This window comes from Ambystoma mexicanum, chromosome 10, assembly GCF_040938575.1.
Source record: "Ambystoma mexicanum isolate Mex_15411 chromosome 10, UKY_AmexF1_1, whole genome shotgun sequence".
NCBI lineage: Eukaryota > Metazoa > Chordata > Amphibia > Caudata > Ambystomatidae > Ambystoma > Ambystoma mexicanum.
Genome location: NC_090932.1, coordinates 1,573,174,823 through 1,573,195,224, shown reverse-complemented (window position 1 = coordinate 1,573,195,224; position 20,402 = coordinate 1,573,174,823). Strand labels below are relative to the sequence as shown.

General features: G+C 45.3%; 1 protein-coding gene across 6 annotated transcripts in view; it reads left to right on the top strand.

Moving 5' to 3' along the window:
* The window catches only part of CABIN1 (calcineurin binding protein 1), a 1,968,820-nt gene that overhangs the window by 532,881 nt on the left and 1,415,537 nt on the right, over window positions 1-20,402 (top strand). For all 6 annotated transcript variants that reach the window (XM_069619890.1, XM_069619888.1, XM_069619891.1 and 3 more), the window contains exon 17: window positions 9,132-9,368. In XM_069619890.1, coding sequence (XP_069475991.1) covers window positions 9,132-9,368 — 237 coding nt within the window. The remainder of the gene's footprint in view (window positions 1-9,131; window positions 9,369-20,402) is intronic.

Below are 20,402 nucleotides of genomic sequence, written 5' to 3'. Positions count from 1 at the left end.
ACCCATTCAGTATAGGGCAGCAATCACCAGTGTGGTGATAATTACACAGGAAAAGAATACACTTAGTTAACCTAGCACAGGAGACACAATGCACAATTGAAAGAAAGCAACATTACTTTTGGGGTAGTGCTTTTAAATGGCACTGCAGTTAAGCATTCCCCCTGCAACACCCCCTCAAGCCCCTGTTAATCAGATTTTGTGTGGGTGTAGAGGAGTAGCAAGGAGTCAGGTATACTATGTAAAAATCGGATTGAAAATCTGACGTATCATCCCTGAATGGGAGGCAAATGGATTGAGCTCCCTTGAAAAATGAGTAAAATGAGTAAAATAGCACTCGGAATTACTAAACAGTTGTTTTACATGTGCGGTTGAATGAATAAGGCAAGAATGTGTGGCTGTATCAAAGAAGCAAGAAAACTCGCAAGCTGCAAGGCAAGGTACTAACACAACGGGCATACAGTCTAGTAAATTGACTTTGGGAAGGAAAAACAGTGCAGCAAAATCACACGTGGCAGGATTGCAATTTCTTGACTTTTATGGGTTCAAAATAGCAAAACGACTTGGTAAATGAGCTAAACCGACAAAATCGGAATGCGGTTTTAATTCTAAGGTACAAAGGCATATAACAGATATGATATGAATGAAAAAGGATGACTCCGGATGGATGACAGAATGGAATTCTTAAAGGGAAAGGAAACTCGGTTTTTAAACGGGAACAATATCACGGGACAACTCAGTTTTGTTAGTAAAGTGATTTCTTTTACTGAAACTATATTTTAGTGACTAGAATGTTAAAGAAAGACACAGTATGTGAGGAGGTTACTTGCAATGGCAACCTATCCATGCCGCGTTCAGCTCTATATGGGAATTAAATAATTCAAAATAGTACTAGGGACTTGTACAACGGACTAAAATGATTAGGAAAGAATGGCGCTAACACATGGAGATCAACACCAATTTTCCTAAGGACAGGATACACAGAGGATTCTGACAATTTAAGAATTTACTAAGGTATTAATGGGATTTCCTATAGGGTTTCTTATAGGGTTTGACAAATGGCAAGGTTACAGAGAAAAGGATGCAGCTTTTTGGTTACTAGGGAAGGGTGATACTTGCAACAAGCACTTGAATGGGGTAGTTTGGATAGCGAACCATGTTTCTGGACAGCGAAGCAAGATTTGGTCACTGTGCAGCAGCAGGCTTTCCTGGAGGGGACAGCTGAGCCTAGTCTGGTCACTGTAGACAGCGAGGTGCATCAGCTGGGCAAAATGGTAGCAGGGCAAAAGCCAGTCTGGTCACTGGATAATCCCAAAAAGGGTTCCACCGCCTTGCCCCCTGATTTATTGGGATTTTTGTAGGGTTTAATTCTGGATTAGAGGTTCAGCCTGGGTAAGAGGTTCTGCCTGGATCTGCTCTTAGCTACCCCTGGCCTGGCACTGGAATCTGGAATCTTCCAGGGTGAATGTGGAATGTCTGGATCCATGGATTTATGAATGCTGGATTTTCTTAAATCTTGGATTTTTGAATGTCCTGACTCTCCCTAAGCTTCCTCTTTATAAAGGCCGAATGACATCAGATTTTAATGTGGGCAGATTTAAGCTAGACCTACCTCTAAGAATCGGATGGATCAGCCCGTGGATGCCGCCGCCTCTTTGTCAGCAGATTGGACTGAAGGTAGTGACTCATTTTAGTGTGTGTTTTTTACAATGCGCTTTGTTCTGCCAAAGTTACTTTTGCCAAGATCAGTTATGGAGCAAAATACTTACAATTACAATTGTCATCATCAGGAAAATTAGATGGGCAGATTCCACATTTCGCAGGGAACATTTCTGTCCAAATGCCAAGTTTGTGCTTGGCATTCATGATTTCTATAAGAAATACTTTATCAAACATCCTACAAATCGATATACATGAGCCTAAAAGCATCGGGCATATTTGCATTTAAGTGTTATAACTGTAGCATGTTCGCTTCCCTGAGAAATTACACTTTAATGCCATTCATGCCCCCCAAGTGCTAGGACAATCCACAATGTCTTATTTTAATGGCACACACATGACATTTAAACAGTCATAATTTCTCATTACTCTTTCTTTAGGTTACTGAAATAAATCCTTTCAAATCAAAAAGTCATTTAAATCAAATGGATGGCATCTGTCACTGGAGGGCAGTCTTTAAGATTTCCCCAGTCATCCTACCCTCCCTGTGTCCGCTCTGGGGAGCAGGGCTACCATAGCATCCTTTCATTCTGCCAGATGCAGCTGAAGATGCGTCACCAGGAATTCACTTGCCTGTGACAAGGCCAGATCCCCTGATCCATTGTTCTTGGCTGGAGAAATGCCAGAAAGTCTGACGAGGTTGCCACATCCCACACCTTGGCCCCTTTCATGTGCCCAGGGGCTAGTCCACGTGGGGAAGGTAATTCTGTTCCCAGGGGAGGCGGGACACTTTGAAGCCAGTGCCTGCCAAACCTGTTCTGCTGGTCTCAAAGTGATTCTTTTTTAAAAAAAAAAAAAAATGTTTTCCTTTCTTTAAACAGAAGCCAAGTCTTTTTGGGGAGTACATATCATGTATATTTTAGAGCAAACTTCCATCATATTTCTGTGCAATCACAGGGCATCCTTTTAACATTTCACTTTCAAAAGGCATTTTCCTGCTTGGCAAAAGCACCATTTTACACGTGGGTTACTTTTTCTTGGATGTCACTTTACAAATACGTTTTTTTCCTCGCATATTTATTCTGAGCATTTCCATAGCTAGCCCTAGTCAATTTCTCCTACCCAGGAATCTGTTCAACACCAAGGGTTCTTTGAAACTGACATAAGCAAAGAGAGAGACCGAGCTTCTTGTGAAGAGTTTTGCCAGTGTCACTTTATTGCAAAAGTAAAACGCTTGCCGTACGTCCCGGATTGAATTTCTCTGCTATTTCTCAACTGCCGAAAATGAAGTTTGGTGATGTAGGGGAAGTTCTGCTGGGCTGGTAAACGTACCCCGCACACCTCTACCAACTTGTGGAGGGTTCATTTTAGGGTTTGATTAAACCTCTCCACAAGGCCATCCGTTTGGGGCTGATATATGGAGGTCCTGAGTGTTTTGATCTGCTGTATCACTTTTAGATCATTCATAATCTTTGACATGAAAATAGTACCCTGATACGTGAGGATCTCCTTGGCGAACCCTACTCTTGACAGAAAAGGAAGGAGGTGTTTTAAGATATGTTGACTACTATTATTTCGGAGAGCAAAGGCCTCAGGTTAGCGGGTAGCATAGTCAACGATCACCAGAATGTATTTGTTTCCTAATTTTGATGCTTCTAGGGGATTGAGAATATCCATTGCTATTCTGGAGAAGGGCACTTTGCTAATAGGAAGTGGTTGTAACAGGGCCTGGGAAACTGCAGTGACTGTGGTTGTCTATCAGATTTCGCATGTGGTGACCTAATTCTCAACATCTGCGAACGCTCCCAGCCTGTAAAATCGTGGGATAACCTGGCTCTGGGCCTTCCCTATTCCTTGGTGGGCAGCCTTCAGATGGGAGTGGGCCAACTCAAAAACTACCCTTCGCTGGCTGTGGGAAACGCCAGTTGTGTCCGGTGCACTCAATCCCTGCCCACGTCTACTCAGTATAGTAATCCCTTTTTCAGGAAGAAAGGGACCAGCTTGGCACCGACCCTGCTCTTCCATTAGGTCAGGATTGTTCCTTTGGGCAAAGGTGAGATTGGGTAGAGGGACAATCTCTTCTGCCTCTCTCATCTCTGGTTCCTTCCTAACAAGATCAGCCTCTCCAAAGTCCACTGACCCTCTCTCTGTTTCTGTTTCCTCAGGTACTGGAGTGAGGGTTTTCTCAAGGTTTCCTTGGGCTATAGCCTCCCTCTTTCACTAAATAGTCTGAGGTTTCATGGTTATGGTGGATCATCTTCACCTCTCCTCTATAATCGACATCCACTACCCAAGCGGCAACATCTAGGGCTTCTTGCCAGGCTAGTCTGTATTTTGTTGCCAGCCTGATAGTTTGGTTCCAGGTGGAGGGAAAATACACAGGCCTGTTGGTATTAAAAGTCTCTCCTTCGGTGTATATGAATGGTTTCTATACTATATAAATCAAAACCAATGAATTGAGTGGCCAGGGTAGTGGCTTTGGCTTTCTCTACTATTTTTGTAAAGTGCATGGGTCCCCATTTTATATCCAACTGCTGACACCATATGTTGCCACCCAGGAGTCGTCTGACAAGTTATTGACATGTTCAATGGGTTTTCTTCAAATTAAAATTTAAATGCCTAACTAGACCTAGTGATATGAGGGAAGTTCCTTACCTAGCAAAGCAAAAACTAAGGGTGCACATCGAGTCCAAATAAAGGTCTTCTGTCCGAAACCTAATCACTAACTGGCCCTACCACATTTGAAAATAGTTAACCAAAGGAACAAGGAACAAGGAATGCTAACAGAACAGCCTAAGTGTGGACTTCTGCCTGGCACACTATTAGTAAATGATCTCACAGTCTCAAAGCTCTTAAGTGTTTGTTTGTTTATTTATATAGCGCACCGAACCTAGAGGTATCTGGGCGCATTGCAAGTAAATTTCAATTTTAAAGTTACACACAGGAATAGTTAGTCATTATATACAATAATACAGCAGGGAACAGAAAATATAATGCATAAGGTGGGTACAGCAAAACAGTTTTGATGTGATAAGGCATCTGTCAGTGTCCTAGAGAACATCATGAATCTTTAATGAATAGTCAGCTTTTGGTATTTTTCCTAAAGCTAAGGAATGACTGGTCTGTTCTCGGAGAAGTAGGGAGGACGTTTCATAACTGGGCAGCCATAACAGGAAAGCTGCTACCTCCAGCTTTTTTCAGTTTAAATCTAGGGACCATTAGGCAGAAGGAATTAGCGGTCCTTGTAGGGTGTGTCATGTTTTTTTTGACAATCCTTTCCATTAAGTATTGGGGGGCATAGTTAGTTAGGCATTTGTGGGTGAGGGAGACAGTTTTTAACTGAATTCTGTCCTTGATTGAGAGCCAGTTGTTCTTTCGCCTAGCTTCCGATATATATGTTGTCTCCTGGTAATGCTTAGGCATGTTCTAAGTGCATTGTTTTGAAGTATTTGAAGTTTAACAATGTATTTGGTAGCACCTAGGTAGAGGGCATTGCAATAATCAAGTTTTGAGACAATTAAAGCTCATGCTACGTTGATGCAGCTCTCTGTGGAAAGGAAAGGTTTACACGACTGTGTCAGCTTACCGTGTCTAGTCAAAGGATCGAAAAAAAAGGATCGAATGCCCTTTTATTTGAATCCAAAAGGGCCGGGGAAAAAAAGAATCGAATGCTTTAATATTTATTTATTTATATTTTTTTTAGTTTAGTGTGCGTAAAAAAGTGTTTTTAGAAATGAAAACGGGGGTTTGGGAAAGAACCCCCCCCCCCCATTAAAAAAAAAAAAAGAAAAGCATTTGAAACTTTTTTTTCTGCACTTTTTGTGCCGAAAAAAGGCCATTCGATCCTTTTGTTTTCGATGCTTTCACCTATAACCTCAGTTTACCAGGTGTAAGCTGTTGCTGAGGCAGTGGTGTTAAGTTGCTTGCCTAGGTTAAGAGTTGAGTCTAAGTAGAAACCTAAGGTTTTTACCTCTTTTGCCACTTTAATGTCAATACCGTCGATGTTGAAAGATAGGTATTTGTTGCTGAGTTTGTTGAGGTTGGCCGGTGCTCCTAGGATCAGGAGCTCCGTTTTATCGTCATTCAGGCACAGGCTGTGTGAGGCCATCGAAGCCTGAATGATTAGATAGATTTTGTTGACTTAGGCAAGGTTAGTATCATAGTCTCCAGTAAGTGGTATGCGGATCTGGGTATCATCTGCATAATTTTTGAAGGTGACACCCAGATGGTTAAGGTCATCAAACAGTGGCTTGGTGAAGACATTGTACATCGCGGGTGATATGCAGGAGCCTTGTGATACTCTGCATGTTATAGGCGTCGGGTCTGCTGAGCTCGAAGGTGAGAACACTCTCAATGACCTGTTATTCAGATAATGATTGAATCCATGCTGTGGCTTCCTGGGAGCAATGAGGCGCAGTGGACAGGTGCTTGCAGAGCACTTTGTGATCCACTAAGTCAAAAGCGTCTGATCAGTCTAATAAGAGTAGGAAGGCAAGTTTCCTGTTGTCTTTAAGTTTGTCGATTTGGTTCTTCAAATCTATCAAGGCCGTTTCTGTGCTATGTAGTGGCTAAAACCAGATTGCTGAAGCCCTAAGAGATTGTTAGTCTCCAAGTACGATTGTATCTGGAGGTAGGCTGCTTTGTCTATTATCTTTAGTAAAAATGGGACTGTTGTAATCGGTCTATAGTTAGTTGGGAAAGTAGGGTCCAAAGGAGGGTTTTTTAAGAGTGGTAGGACCCATGCATCCTTGAGGTTGGTAGGGACTCTGCAAGTTCGAAATGAGGCATTGATTAGTGTGGTAATGAAGGGAGCCAGGTCTCTGGCTGCTTATTTGATTATCTGGGCTGGGCAGGTGTCTCCCTGGCATCTTGAAGGTTTAAGTGAAGCAATGATATTTTCCCCCTCTTGGGTAGTGATTTGGGCAAATTTGAAGCGCTGGTGGGGTTTAGAGGAATGATCTTGGGCTCTGTGATGGGTGCCTACTTTGGGAAGGTTCAACTTTTTTTTCTGATATTATGTTTTGGAGGAGGGATATTTTGTTGGACAGTGAATGTTGGATATTCGTGCACCATTCTTTATCCTTAGTTCAAGTGCGCATGGGGGAGACAGGGGCTTCCATTTCTCAGAGGATAACGAAGAGTTCCTTGGCGCTAGAGCTAGCTTTATTGATCCTGTCATTATATGTCTCACTTTTGGTTACTAGTATTTCAGCTTTGTATTTGGCTGTAATTTTCAGTAGGTTACATTTATTATCCTCGGTAGGGAGACTTTTCCACAGGGCTTCTACTTTACTTTTTTGTACCTGCAGGGCTTTTAGTTGGGGTGTAAACCAAGAAATCAGGTGCGCTCTAGGTTTACCTTTGCACATTTTGAGTGGGGCAATAATATCTGAGGCTTGTGTAATAGTAGAATTATATAAATCTACGAGCATAGCTGGGTCAGAATCCGCAGTGTGTAACAGTATATTTCTCACAATCTTCAGACAGTCTTTTAGTATGAAATATAATTATCTTTTGTAATAGGTTTCATTTTCCCACTTGATTATAAAAAAGAAAATGTCATTCTGATATTCTTCTCACTTACTTTCAAAAGTACCCATCCCTTCAGGATCACTTGGCAAGGCAACTCTGTTTCCCACCTTTGGTATTGGGATTCCCCCACACTCCTGTGGTCCTCTTGTGGATGCCTTTATTCCTTGACCGGAGCGTCTTGCTCTGTCAAGACACCCGACGTCCAGGCTCCAGCTAGCTAGCGTGTCTCTCTCCATATGCACCACCGCTGGCTTTGCCCCTCCAGGATGCCGTTGCTAGAGAGGCTTGCCTCTGCTTAGCGATTTATTTTTTCTTTCCTCCCTTTATACACATTGTAACCATAAGAAAATGTTGTACGCCTTCCTTGACAATGGTACTCAGGTGGTGTTCAGAATTACCTGAAGCAAATGGAGAAAAAGAAGTATCTTTGTTGACCATAGTCTTTACAGAAGGAACCAAAGTATTTTCAATTTCAATATAAGCGGACAAGGTGGTTTGGACTTGGGGTTCCATCACGGAATGGGAGTCCTTGTTCCAGAGAGAGGATTAACTCCCAGTAAAGTCCCACTTACCCAGATCCCTAGCGAGAGGGGTCTTGCTTAGCAGGTTCCCCCCTGACTAGCCTCAAAGGGGGTGGCTCCCCTCTGGGGAAAAAGGAACAAATTGTCCAGATTCATCACGGTATGCTCAACCTTTATACCTTGTATTGGACAAAGCTAGAGATACTTCATGGGCATTCACATCTTTTCAATTTTGCTCTTTCTAATGGGTTTTGGATGACACAATTGATGGGCTAATCGTAATGATTTTTCTTCCTTTTGTAAGTCTAGTTTGGTTATATGTATGTTGTGATTATAGTTATTTTGTTTCAAATGTATATTGCAGATCTGTTTAATTATTTTTATGTTATGCAAAAATAATTTGGCCTTGTGTGGGACAAATATCACATGCTTTTAAACAACTTTTAGTACTCCGAGGACATGTTCTTAAATAGTATAATGCATGTATAAAGAATAGTGTGTTTTAATTCTGTTGTACCTTTTGTGAACATTTTATATTTTTGAGTAAAGATTATTCAATTGAAGAAACCACGTGTCTTTGAGGCTGAAGCTTTCAAGTGCATAACCATAGTAAAATGCATTGCACTAACCGCTAATATTATGAGACGAGAGGCCACACATTCAGGAGCATGCAGTGAAGGCTTTCAGATGCATTACTATAGTAAATTAGCCATGTAAGAAACACCCATCACTGAGAGATTAAAGACCAACTGTACTCCATACTGGAAATTGGAGTTAATTTCCACCAGTATATAACAGCACTTGACTTTGAGACCAGTGTTCAAGTCTTTAATTTGAAGTGAAGATTTCTCAGAACCACTGTAACTATCCTTGCCACTTGATATGATTTAGTTTTTCTGTGCACTCTTGAAACTACTATTCAAAATAAATGTTTCTGCATGCTCAGCCTTGAATAGGTTCCCGCTCAGCTTATATAGCAATTTATAGTCGGCAGCCAGAAGAAACAAGAACAGGAACCTACAAGTGGTAGCTTTAAGGAGATGGAGGGTGTTGTTGAAGCATAGCTCTTATTGGCTCTGGCTGACTTTGTAGCTCAGTGTTTGTCATGACGTAGTCGAGAGGCTTCATGGCAGGCCCCCTAGTTGGGAATGTAACTTTGAAGTACCTGCAGTACTTCCCTTTTTCAAATTGGCAGCAAAAATATAATGTTTCCACTTGCGAATAGATACTTGCCATGGTTAAATTGTAGGCTTCTTAGAAAATGTTTGCTATGGCATGTTTGTGCTACCATATGTGCCGTTGGTTTCTGAATTTGTACTGGGTCATAATGAGGTACGTATGTGTGTGATGTGTTTGTATGTGTGTAGCTTATCACTTCTTTGCTATCCTGTGACTGGTCAAATGTCTCAATCCAACCCCCAGGATTCGCTGCTGAAGCTGAAAAACTACAAACAGTGTTTCGAGTGCTGTGAGGTTTCCCTAAATGAGGGAATACAGCAAATGCTGAATCTGACAGAACCTGCAGACAAGGAGGAGTGGGTGACAACGATCACCCAGCTGTTGACTGGCATCAATATCTCCCTATCACTTGATGGGAACATCCTGGGAGAGGCTTCTATAACCTCAAACCTGATACGACTCACTAACAACCTCATCCAGGTAATGATGATGCATTTCGAGGGATGTCCCTGTACTGGTCAAACTTATTGGATGTTCCATGAACCAGATATCCAGCAGACTTTCCTCTTAGTTTCAGGATATAAAACATTTCAAGCATGTTTCCAGAATTCTAATTTAGTGCGTACTTCATTTAAAAAGAATTTCGTGGCCTACGTGTGGTTGTCCTTGTTGAGTGTCGACTTGTTTAATTGTACGCATCCCCCGTTGCTTCTTATTTTGTACATTATGGCTTATTGCGCCCTCATTAACCAAAATCGGTTATCTAAGAAATGTGTACTTTGGGAAGTCTGTGCCTCTAGTTATGCTCTAGACTAAGCCTGTTTTATTGTAATTATGTTTATGTATTTGTCCTTGAGTTACAAGTAGTAAATGCATGAGTTGTCTTCAAGCAAGTACCAGTCTACCCCAATTTTGGAACTGTTCATTCATGAACCAATTTGACATTGATATGAGAGTTTAAGGTACTAGAGACTCAACTTCTCTACTCTTACCTCATTAACTGAACATTGCACTCTGGAACGCTCAGTCTATATGCAACAAGGCTTACTTTATCATGGACTACTTTCACCCCAGCTCTCCTCCCCTAGACTTTCTTGTGATCACTGAAACCTGGATTTCTCCATCGGACACTGCCACTCTGGCAGCCCCACACGATTCCAAACTATCCTTCATTCACTCTCCTTGATTGACAGGCAGAGGTGGAGGCGCAAGACCCTACACTCATCCCGCCTCAATGCCTCACAAATCTCTAAGCCATGTCCTCTCCTACCTCTTTTGAATTCACCATCTCTACTATTGCTCGGCCTCACTCTGTTCACATCATCTCCATCTATTGCCCTCCTGGTACCACTGGACTGTTCTTTGATGATCTTGGGCAATTCCTTGATTCTCTTTCCACTAAAGATCACCTCATTCTCTTGTGTGCCTTTTAACCTTCCTGCTCCAACCACTTCTCAGAAATCTGAATTTCAGTCTTTTCTTAGTGGCCACACTCTCCACTCTATCCATAACCTACCTAATCACACAGGGGGTAACTCTTTGGATCTCTTATTCATCTACACCTCTCTCTCAGCCGCTAATACTACTTTCATACCATCCATATCTGATCACTCATTTGTTTCCACCACCTTCTCTTTTCCACCCTCTGACCTTTCCTCACCACTTACCTTACCATTACTAAAAGGAAATTGAAACCTTCCGGCATTCCCCCCCTTTTCTCTCAGACCTACAGTACTCGCTCTCCTCCTTCAAACCCAATACCTTTTCCACCAACACTGCCTTCTCCAGCTTCCAATCCCTCCTATACAACTTATTCTCCTCTCACATTCCACTGCTTACTTTCACCCCTGAATCTGAGCATCCTCAACCATGGGTCATCCCATTCATACGTTCTCTCCACACAGACATGGGTCGGCTGCTGTGCAAATGGAGGCGTGCCCACTTGCACAAGTCCCTGCAACTCTACCTCTATGCCATGACCTCTCTCCAGTCTACTCATGATAGAGCTACAAGGTAATTCTACCTAACCCTCATTGACTCTCACTGCAACAATCCTCTACGGCTAGAGGGCACCCTAAACTCACTCCTCATCCCCCCTAAGTCTGACTGTCACCTCCACTCTCACAGTATATGGCCTAGCTGAATACTTTGCTGCAAAACTTTCCAAAATTAGAGACTCTCTCCTGACCATCCTCACACTCCCTCCTCCTACACTTTACACTCTGCCTACTCAACCATCATCCACTGCCTCTATTTCTCACGTTAGCACTTCGCCATCATTAGTGTAACTATCTGTACTTATGAAGGCTAACCCCTTTTGTGCCCCATCAGGCACTCTTGCTCCTGAGCTAGTCAAGCCTGTTGCCCCTTTAGTGGCCTCTCACCTCACTGAACTCTTCAACCTGTCCTTCGACTCTGGTTGCTTTACCTCTGATTTCAAAACGGCAATGGCATCCCTCTCCTAAAAAAGCAAGGGACTGACATGAACCTACCGGCTAACTTTCGCCTTGTTGCTCTCCTTCCTCACAACTTCAAAGTGCTTTAAAGGGTTGTGTTCAACCATCTTACCAATTTCCTGTACTTCTACGACCTACTTCGACACCCCTTACAAGCTTTTTTCTGCTCCTGTCACTCCACGGAAATTGCTCTCATGACTGCGTCCAACTTCCTTGCCTCTGCTAAGCACCCCAATTTATCCTATATCCTAATTCTCCTTGCCCTGCCTGCTGCCTTTGATACTGTCAATCACTCTGATCTCCTTAATACTCTTTGTTCTTGGGATTTTTTACGATCGAGTCCTTGCCTGGATTGAATTGTACCTTGCATCTTGCCAATTCTCTTTCCTGGAGCAACAACACCTCTCAACTCACTCCTCTTAACTGTTGGTGTTCCACAAGGCTATATCTTGGGTCCGCTCCTCTGTACACTCTACACCTCTGCCGTTGGGGCACTAATCTCCTTTGGGTTCTCATTCCAACTCTTTGCAGACAACACCCAAATCTGTACTCATGTTGCCTCTTTATTTCTCCCACAATCACTTTTGGCTCTTGGCAATGCTGGTTGCAGGTTTCCCCCAACTGACATCTTGTGTCAGGCGAATTGCACCACAATCACCTTTTCCTTTCAATTCTATTATGTTGGTATTCAAAAGTATTTTCAAAATGCTTTTTAGCATATTTGTATGTCCCGTGGCCACCTACGCAATTAGGCCGACTCACTGGTTCATCGTCCAGCTGCTGAAGAGTGTTTGCAAGGAGCCAGCTTCCCCTTCTGTGCAGAATTTCGTTTGGCCTCCACGTCAGGCTCTTCTGTCCTTCGCCGCCAAGACCTGCATAGCTCTGCAGGACCGCATTTTCTTGCACAGCCCCGCTGCTCACTGTCTGCTTTCTCTCTTCTTCCGTAGCTCCTCTCCTCTGGTCCGGAATGCCACCAACCTGCTTCTGGCAAGCGTCTCTCCACATGATTCCTTGTGGGATTTTCACTGCCACCGATAACGCTTACCACCTTGCGCACTTTGCAGCCTTCCTTTAAATGGATTGTGTCCTCTCACATAGTCCTCATTTTTGATATATCGAAGTCTGCTTAGGTCGTGCGCCATGCAGCGTCGAATATTGGTCTTCGACGGCCTCTGTAGCGTCCCTCGTAACGTTGATGCTGGTATATGAAGCGCGCACGCTGACCGTTAACTTAGTTCTGTTTTTTCCACATTGCTGCATGCCTCGGGACCTACTCGCCTCCGCGAAATTTCGATTGCATTTGTTTCTTCAATCAAGTGATTCGATATTCTTCAAATATGTCCTTGACAACGAAGACAGGTTTCAAATGGTGTACAGACTGTGGGCCAAAATGTCCATCACAGACCCTCACCGTGTCTCTGTGGTGTTTGGGGGACAGGCCACAAGGTGGACGACTGTGGCTCATGTCAATATATGTCTGTCAAGGGCTTGCGGAAGAGGAAGGGGAAACTTGATGCAGGTAAGCCCTCTCCCAAATCCCCAGCCTTTACCCCATCAAAAGAAAATCGTCCTCCGAGTTGAGGGATGTTTCCCCCGAGAGAAAATGTCAGAAACACGGAGAAGATCGAGGTCCTCTTCCCGTAAGAAGAGTAAGAAACAGTGTTACAGGTCATTGTCCGCTTCCTCTCCCAAATAGTTTAGTTCCCAAAGAAAACGTCCACTTAAAAATGCTTGATGTTTTCCAGAGGCACGCTCCTCCGAGTGTCCCTCTCAAGGAGTCAGGGAAACAAAGCCACCCCTCAGCGTCTAGCAAGACCAGTAGAGTGTCTTGTGTGTCTCCTTCTTGCGCACCTCGGGGCCCGGGAAGAGAGGCTCTGTGATGCAATTATGTTTGTTTGTTTATTGAGTTTATATAGCGCTTTAATCCAAAATGCTTTACAGTAAAACAACAAGGTACAATAATGTAAGAAGCATATTTACAAACATGAAATAAACCAGTGATACAGTATGCTGAACAAGTTACTTAAAAAGAGGGGAAGAGGGGGTTAGAGGAGGGGAGAGGAGGTAGGTAAGGAGATTTCATTGTCTTTTTTGAGGACGGCGGGAGGGGAGGAGGAGGGGAAGGATGGAAGAGGAGGGAAGGGGGTGCCCCCGGGTGACCTCCTGGCGCCCCTGCAGGTTTCAATGTCAGATTTGGGGTCAGTGGGAGGAGGGGGAAGGGAAGTGGGGGGGCAGAGGATTTGGGGGAGAGAAGTAGGGAAGGAGAGTTAGGGGGGGGAGAAGAAGGGCTTTCAGAGAGGAGCAGAAGGATGAGTAGGTTGGGGAGGAGCGGATAGAAAGAGTTCGAAAGTTCCAATGAAGGGGGGCCAAGAGTTGAAAAGTGCGGAAGCGGCAGGAGGCACATGGGGCTGGGTGAACAGTGAGTAGGTAGAGATCAGCTGAGCAGAGAGGGCGGGGAGGAGAGTAAAATGAGAGGAGGGAAGCGTGATGGGGGTGAAATCATGGAGAGATTTGTAGACAAGACAGAGGAATTGGAATTTTAGTTGTGAGAGGAAGGGAAGCCAGCCGAGTTGAGCGAGTGAGGTAGAACTAGAGACTCTAGGGCCAAGGAGACATAGAGTATGGTGAGAGGAGTGGTAGATGGATTTTAGGGGAGTCAGGTGAGAGACTGGGAGTCCAAAGAGGAGAGAGGAGCAGTAGAAGAGGCGGGAGAAAATAAGGGAGGAGATTAAGAGTTTTGAAGCGTGAAAGGTGAGAGAGGAGCGGATCTTGCGGATGTTGAAAAGGTGGTGCCGACAGGTGCGAGAGGTTAGAGAGATGTGGTTAGAGAAGGAGAAGGAGGAGTCAATGTGGAGGTGAAGATTGCGGGCATGGCTGGAGATGGGGAGATTGGAAGGGGGAAAGTGAATGAAAGGGGGGGTGAAGTGGAAAGAGTGTTGGGGAAGTCAAGCACTTCAGTCTTGTCAGTGTTGAGGGAAAGAAAATGGGATGACATCCAGTTTTTTATGGCAGTAAGGCAGGAAGAGAGTGTTATGGAGGTCGGGAGTGAAGGTAGAGAAGGAGAGAAAGAGTTGGGTGTCATCAGCGTAGATGTGGTTGGAGATCCCGGAGGAAGAGATGACGGGGGCGAGAATGGAGGTATAGAGAGAGAAAAGAAAGGGTCCAAGTACAATTCAAAGGAATCATCTTTGGCACATAAGAAAAATCCTGTGTCTACCCCCTCAAAGCCTTTATCTCTGATATCGAAGCCTTCGAGGGTATCGAAGTGGGCAAGCTTATCGCTTGAGCCTTCGAGCCATGTTATCCACGTGAATGCACCGAAGAATGGTAAACAGTCAGTGCATTCACTGACCGCTTCGAGGAAGCCCTCAACATCATCGGGCATTCACTGCCTCTGTAAAACCCACCGTTGAACTGACCGAGTCGTTCAAACCCATTGCTCGACCTGATTTCTTCAGGCAAATGGGATCCATCTTCGAGGAAGATGAAGAGGAGGATCAAGCCCCTTTTGGGTATGAGTTTGGAACACCAAAAGGGGCTTGAGTCCAAAAAGCAGAATCTGGTGGAAACCCTTCAAGAAACCAGCAGCTGGGAAACCTCACCAGAGACTGATTTTTGTAACCGAGAGGTGACTGGATTTGCTGATCCTTCTTATAGATCGATCATTTGTAAAGTGGCTGGATATCTGGGGAGGTCTAAACCCGCCGCTTCTATGGAGACTAGTGACCTAACTGATATCTTAGACACTAATCCAGTTAAAGAAGCTGTGCTACCATTCCATGCTGCTTTAAGAGTAATGTTTATGGGAAATTGGCTAAAGCCAGATTCCGTTCCCCCTGTAAACAAACTTTTAACAAAAAAATAAATAACCCCTTCTGTGGACCCCCCTTTTTTGAACTTGCATCCTACACCAGAACGCAAGGTTGTTCAAAAAGCGGCATCAGTTTCATCCAGGTCTGCAGCTTATTCTTCTGCTCCTGCAGATAAAGAAGACCGAAAAGTTGTCTCTTTGGGAAAGAGAGTGTTTAGTGCAGGGAGCATGGCACTCAAATTAGCCAAAGCTACAAGTGCCTTGGCTAAATACCCACACACCCTTTGGGGTGTATCTGCCTTGGCAGCAGAACATATGCCAGAGGGTGAGGAAAAGGAAGGCTTTTTAAGCCTTGTGCAAGATGGAAAAGATGCTATGAGGCAGTCTTTACAGTCCAGCATGAGTACAGTGGATTCAATAAGTAGGTCCATGGCGACCAGTACTGTCATTAGGTGCATGTTATGGATTAGAAATTCAGGTTTTTCCGCAGATGTCCAGGGACGATTACTTGACATGCCTTTGTTAGGGAGAATTCTCTCTTTAGGCTGAATTTCCTAACCTAGTGAGTCCCCCAGCAGCTTTGCTGGATTTCTGGAGTTTGTTTTTTTCTCCTGCCAAGAGTGAGACTCTTTTTCTCCCACTCTTGGACATGATTTATGGTGTTCCTTTGACTGTTACTGTGTTTTATGGGCTATGGGGTCCTTTACTCCATAGGGTCTCTTGTGTTTTTACTATGTGTGTTACACAGCACCCTCCGTGCAGTAACACAGGGGTGTCATAGTGACATCCCACCATAGACTCCATACCCTGGGACTGACTACTGTCTCCCAGGGCATGTAAAGTCACCATTGGCTTTACTAGTCCCAAATTATTAACAGAAACCGGTACAAAACATCATATTGTGGACGTACTGGTCGGGGCAATTCGATTGCCCCGGGGTCTGTTAGTCGAGGGGGCATGTCTCCGTCCCCCTGATCGAGTTTAGGCTGGTGGCAGTGGATACTACTTTTTATATTCGACCGCGAATATATCCCTATAGGATTTTCCCATTGTTCGAGGCTACCAACTTTAATTATTTAATTCTCATAGCCTCGAACATACCGCCGGTTTATTTATTTAATATTAATTCTCCGGTTGGAATTTTTTGCCAGGACTCGATTCTAAAATGGCGTTTGTGTTTTCTTCTGTGACTCCAACCCAAGTCGAGTCCTTTGTTCCACTTTTTGGCGGGCTTCTCCACAGAATCCTCCAAAAGTGGTGCCACTCTGTCTGGGTACCACAGGGGGTGTGGGAGGGGGTTTAGGCCCCCTGGACTGAGTTACCTTGGTAACTCAAGTCGCACTCTTGTGTGATTGGCCCAAGTGGTGATTGACAGCTAGGCTGAGTGAATGGGGGTGTGCTGCATAAAAGCAGGGCTTTGGGGACTGGAACTTCAGAAGTCGCCACAGGACCTGAGAATCCGACGAGGGAGAAGCTGATCCGACCTACCACGACGACACCACCGGTGGAGCCCTGCGGAACCGACTCGCCACTTCCCGACGACAGAGAAGATCTCCCTACTGGAGAGGCTTCTTCCCCTGACTGGTGGGCACAACCAGTTTACCTTCTTTTCCTCGCATCCCAGGACGTCTTATGGTCGAATTGCCCTTGCCAAGCACCCAGGCAACCGGATAGCCACTTACCACTGGATCGCGAATAAAAGGACCTGAACTCTGCGGCTGGTTTCTTCCCTGGCAGTCCAACAGACTCCTGTCTTCCTCCCCGACAAGATCCTCTCTTCCCCCGGACGAAGCACCGACTTGCCAACGCTGCCAGGAACAACTGCCCCCGCTGGGGTATTCTCACCACTTTAAGGTACCGTGTCCGCCAGGCATCCCTTTCTAAAGATTGCTACAAGGTAATAATAACCCATTAACCTTCTGGACTGGGCTGGCCGCCTTAACCCTCTAACTGGTCCCTTTCTTTTGGTCCAACTCTTTTTGAACCTTTGCAAGACTCTTGTGCACTTCAACCGTGTGACCTTGGACACATTTCGTTCTGATCCTCTTAAAGTGGATCCGGCCTACTGAACTCTAACTTCACGGTTTTATTTGCCTTCCTCTTTTGCTTTGATCTTGCGAAAGTGTTGGGATCTGTTTCATATTATTCTCTCCCTTTCTCTCCCTTTGTAAACGAATTATTAGAGTGCCATCTGCGTTAAGCGCTCACCGCTGTCTGAAAATAAGTGGGGCTTTACTTAAGACTTGTCTAATATTTTTCTAAGGGAGTGTATATCTTTTAGTGACCATGTTTTTTAATTGCTTACTATCAGTGCCTGTGTGTTTTTCTAGATGTGGTTTTAAATAAATAATTATATCTCTTTTACACCAATCTCTGGTCAGTGTTTACTTGTTCTACTATGTTCTTTTGACCTATTGTGAATACTCTGTATACTGCCTAACTCTTCTTGAGAGAAGTCTGACTGCTCAGCCACAGCTACCAAGTGAATCTGTGTGGTAAAGACTGCTACCAAGTGGATTTACTGCCAAACACCTGTAGTCCTAAATCTTTTGCAGTGGTCCCAGAGGGAACTGCACAGGTTTCTGCCTAACAGCCTTTTGATGGAATTTTTCTATTTGGTGAAAAGGCTGACAATAGTCTGGAGAAGCTGCAGGCTTCTAGAGCTGCAGCTTAAATCATTAGGGGCGGCAATCAGACAACCTCAACCGTCAGATCAAGGATGGAGAGGACGTCCTTTTCTTTTTTCTACTCCTCAATCTCTAGAGGAAGAGGACAGTTCTCGCAAAGGGATCAGAGGAAGAGGAGGTAGAACTCCCTGCGCATCAGCCGCAGAGTTACCCTCAGCTGCGTTAGGAGGCAGACTGTCACATCATCTCCGTATTTGGCAAAGGTTAACTTCGGACGCATGGGTGCTACAACCTGCAGCAGACGGTTACTGTCTCCCATTCCTAAAGAAACCTCCAGATTGCACCCCAAAAGCCAGGTCTTCTCTGGTTCCAGATCCGTTCCGTCAACAGGAGAGTCTCATGTTGGAGAAAGGTGCAATAGAGTTGGTACGTGCAGACGGGAGAAACCAGGGATGGTACCCTCCCTGCTTCGTACTTCCCAAGAAGGACGGAGGAGTGCAACCCATCTTGGACTTGAGATGCTTGAACAAGTTCCTCAGGAAGGACAAATTCAAGATGGTAACTCTTTTGCAGATCCTTCATGCCTTTCGAACTCCAGGATTGGTTGGTGTCATTGGACCTTCAGGATGCTTACTTTCATGTGCCCATACATCAAAAGCACAGAAAGTACTTCACCAAGCTTATGGCAGTGGTGGCAGCAAGTCTACGGAGGGAAGGGATTCACATCTACCCCTACCTGGATGACTGGTTGATCAGAGCTTGTCCTCTGGATGTCATGAACCGTCGGACACGCCCCTTTTGGACCTCCTGGTCCTTGACACATCGGGGCTTACACTCTGCTGTACTTCCAACATGGCCATTAAACACAGAACGCTGCCTACCAGCTTTCACGTACGACGTAGCACGCTCTATAAAGAAGCCACGCCCCTGCGGCCCCGCGGTTCTCAACGCTACTGATTGCTGTGGCTAGACGTATGCTCCGTAGTTTGCCTTCGCTGAGCTCTGTTGTTTCCTGGTTCCCGGACCCCCCGGGATCTCGTGATGGTGCTGGTGTTTCCACGTTCGCCTGCAGGCGGGCGGTGTTAAACCCACCAGGTCAGACCTGGTGGGAACGCCACCTCCCGCCTGCAGGACTCGAGATCGGGCGGTCTGGAATTAACAGTAGTGGCGGGTTTACCGCCACTGTTATTTCCGGACCGCCTGACCCGTAATGAGCCCCATGGTCTCTGTGCTCTCTCCATTCTCTTCCTCTCCCATTAATGGTGGCACCCGGTGGGAAGCCCTCCTGACCTCATTCCACTCCTCTAAGGTCATCATTAATGTTTACTTGAATGGTACCGTCTTGGTCCAAGGCCATCAAGCTAACCTTTTCCTCTTTGATAGACGCTTCCCGCGCCTCATCAATTTCCTTTCTTCTCCTGCTGTCCCCTCTCTTACCTCCACGGCTTCATTGCCTCCCCCTGCTGTCTCCTCCTTGGCTACCTTGCCCTCGTCTCCTTGCTCTTTTGCCCTGCCTCAGGCTGCTTCTACTCCTCCGCAGGGCGTACCTCTGATTTGTTACCCCTCTCCGGAAGTCTTTCAAGGACAGCAACCTTCTCCATATTGCCACCCTAAACCCTCACTCAGCTGTCAAACACTCCTCCGATATCTGCCGCCTCCTGGAGAAACTTGATGTCGATGTTCTTCTCGGTCTCACCGAGACATGGTTCACGGCCAGCTCTGTCATGAACTTTGACACTGTCATGATTCCTGCCCCTCTTGTCCCCAGCCCTCCAAGATGTCAGGCTGGAGCCAGACCACGATCACCTACATGGCCCTCAAGGGCCTCTCCATCCCTCCAAAGACCCTCTTGGAGTCAGACTTGGCGCTTGTGGCACCAGACTCACTCACTCCCATAGGATAACATTGGGGATTGAACTTGTAGTGCTTTGATGGGGACACGATGGATGTCCCCACATATTTCGGTTCCCAGAACTGCATGTGCAGTCTAGTCTTTTGGGTGTGGTTCAGCCCAGAGACACCTGGGATACCCAGAGACTAAGCCCAGGCTGTGAAACATGCTTTGTGTTTTCTGCACCTGCAGCTTGACACTCACCGTGTTCGGATCAGTCTGCAGTAGGGCCTGCATCTTTCTTCTTCGCTTAGCTCCTGCAAGAACAAGAACACTGTTAGGAACAGCCTTACCTTGCGGCGCTTCTGCCCATCATTCATCGCTTCTTCTGTTCTGCGGGCATCGTCGGCGGTGTCATTCCCAACCCGGCACGCTGCTTCCTAAGGAAAAAGGGAAAAGAACAGAAAAAAAGGCATTAGTAAGCATTCAGCAAATCTTCGCTTATTTTTAAAGACTGTACGAGCTTCAAACGCTTACCTGAATCCCAGCAGCTCTGGGGGAACTCTGTCTCCGGAACTTCTCATCCATCTGCAAGAGGGAAAAGACACTCCAGATTAGCGTGGAAACATCTAGGGGCGCCGCATAACGCGCTTGCTCACCGCATTTCTTCTTCATAACCAGCATCCACACTGAAAACGTTGCGGCACCTAAAAGACACAGAAAAAAAACTAATTCCAAAACAAATACGAAAGAGTCGCATCGCGCTCTCACTCACCTTCAGCGCTACTC